General features: G+C 31.5%; 1 protein-coding gene across 1 annotated transcript; it reads left to right on the top strand.

Annotated features, from left to right (window-relative positions):
- Positions 1-1,763: 1,763 nt before the first annotated feature.
- Positions 1,764-2,129, top strand: LOC127708360 (aspartate and glycine-rich protein-like). Its single transcript, XM_052213211.1, has one exon. It carries the CDS (start codon positions 1,764-1,766, stop codon positions 2,127-2,129), a length of 366 nt encoding a protein of 121 aa, XP_052069171.1.
- The last annotated feature ends 259 nt before the right edge of the window (positions 2,130-2,388 follow it).

The following is a 2,388-nucleotide window of genomic DNA, read 5'->3' as shown; positions in this document are numbered from 1 at the left end:
AATTTCAAAATATGAAAGATGATATTGTAATTTATCTTACCTCCTATACATTTCTAGAAATATGATTGATAAAAAAGTAAAAGCATGGAGACCGTGTATATTCCATATTGGGTTAGTAGGCGGTGCGTATTTCAATACACGGTTATTAGTGGTGTTACGTCCCTCGATAAAAACAACACGGTGTTGAGGAAAAATCTTAAAGGTTTCAACAGACGAAGAAATTGATGATGAACGATTTAAAAAAATTCATAAAACACATTTAAAGCTAACAAGCCTGTTATTGTTGGCATTTGTTTTTGTATAGACTAATGGAAGTAGGTTCTTAATACTAACGGTATCGAAGACTTAATTACTTTGAAAGGCCACTTGTCTAAATACCGCATGTTAAGATTGTCGTTGCATAGTGTGCTAGTGACCATCCCATATGGAATTTACTGACCCCATATATATCGTATTAGATCACTAGCACACTATATAACTAATACTATTGTAGTATTTTTCGGCGTCTGATGTGGCTTAAAAAAGTCTAACACAAGGAACCGGTTAAAATTGAATGCAAAACCATTGTTTTAAAAGTTTAACAAAGAAAAAATTACCAAACACATAATTATATGTTTACTATTACATGATTTCGTGAATGTGTACTCACTTTATTTACCCTTACAGACAATCTGTCGCAGCCACCTATGGAAAACCCCAAAAGCAATGTCGATCCTGTTAAAGCCTTTCGGAAGTTTATAGAACAAAGCTACTTCTTACCAAAGACGGAAGTTGATGAATACGCGCAAATATATTTCATTTACATTCAGCCAACGTTGATATTACTTTTTTTTGTATGGCAAATAATCTTATTTCGCTATTTGCATAAGAATGGTTACCTAAAGAAGTGTAAAATTTTAGTTGTATACACCACTACTGATCTGATGTCCTTTGCTGTCCAGTCTGCATCCTTTGCATATTTTCTTAATGTACCGAAATATTACGTGCAATACGAACTATGTTACGTATATGAAATTACAGCGGGGGGAATTGTACCAAAGCTTTTGTTTTCGTACTCGCAGTGGATGAAAACTGGCCAGGCTTTTGAGAGATTTATTATCATGTACAAACCATTTACCATAAGAAAGTTCTTAAACAAGAAAACTGCTATAGTCTTTGTATTGATGTTGACAATCTTTAGTATTGCAATATCAGTTTTCTACTCGATTAACATTGAATTCGATAAGGTTACGATAATCGATAAATACACGTTTGAGTTGGTACATATATGTCGTAGATCGGGTTTATTTAATTTAGAAAATCAACAAAACCCTAATATAGATTCGTTTCGCATTGTCACGATAGTTGATACCATTTTTACGGCTTTCGTTCCATTCATAGTGATGACTATGTGTGCTGTAAAAACAACGTTGATGATAAAAGAGCAAAGCAAGTTCAGAAGACAGCTAAATAATCCTAGAGCGGCTATGGAACAGGCTATGAATAGATTACGAATAGCTACAGTGGCATCAACTGTTTTTTTTGTGGTAACTTTGTTTCCGTCTATGATTTTAAGGTTATGTAGTATTCTTAATGTGCAAGTAAATCCGAAATTAGTTTATGTTTTTTCAATGTTATTCAATACCTTATACGTATGTTGTATTCCTGTGACTTTCATTCTTCATGCAATGCTCTCGTCAAAGTTCAGAAATATCTTCAAGAAAATAAGACAACTTTGCAGTCGAAACGTGAACAATACAGCCACCACAATTCAGCATTTGAAAATGTTTACTGGTAATGGTAATGATTATGGTAATGATAATGGTTATGATTATGGTAATCGTAATGATAATAATAATGGTAATGGAAATGGTAATGGTAATGAAAATGGTAATGATAATGGAAATGGTAATGGTAATGAAAATTGTAATAATAATGGTTATGTGAATGGTAATGGTAATGATAACGGTAATGATAATGGTAATGATAATGGTAATGATAATGGTAATGATAATGATAATAGTCATGATAATGGTAATGATCATTATAATGGTTATAATAATGGTAATGGTAATTGTAATGAAAATGGTAATGATAATGGTAATGATAATGGTAATGATAGTATCGAGGATGGTGATGTGCCAACATAATATTCACAACCGTACATTTTATATTTGTGACATGTGCAAATTAAACATGTATTATCATATTTTGTCACATGTGCATATCAAACATACATTTTTATATTTTGTGACATGTGCAAATTAAACATGTATTATCATATTTTGTCACATGTGCATATCAAACATACATTTTTATATTTTGTGACATGTGTGTATCAATCATACATTTTATATTTTGTGACATTTGTGTATTAAACATACTACTTTATATTTTGTGACATGTGTA

The sequence above is a fragment of the Mytilus californianus genome, unplaced genomic scaffold, assembly GCF_021869535.1.
Source record: "Mytilus californianus isolate M0D057914Y unplaced genomic scaffold, xbMytCali1.0.p SCAF_7, whole genome shotgun sequence".
NCBI lineage: Eukaryota > Metazoa > Mollusca > Bivalvia > Mytilida > Mytilidae > Mytilus > Mytilus californianus.
This window is presented reverse-complemented; position numbering and strand designations above follow the sequence as displayed.

Excerpts from the sequence above, each read along its gene's own strand:
- LOC127708360 (XM_052213211.1), top strand. The coding sequence starts at position 1,764 with ATGTTTACTGGTAATGGTAATGATTATGGTAATGATAATGGTTATGAT.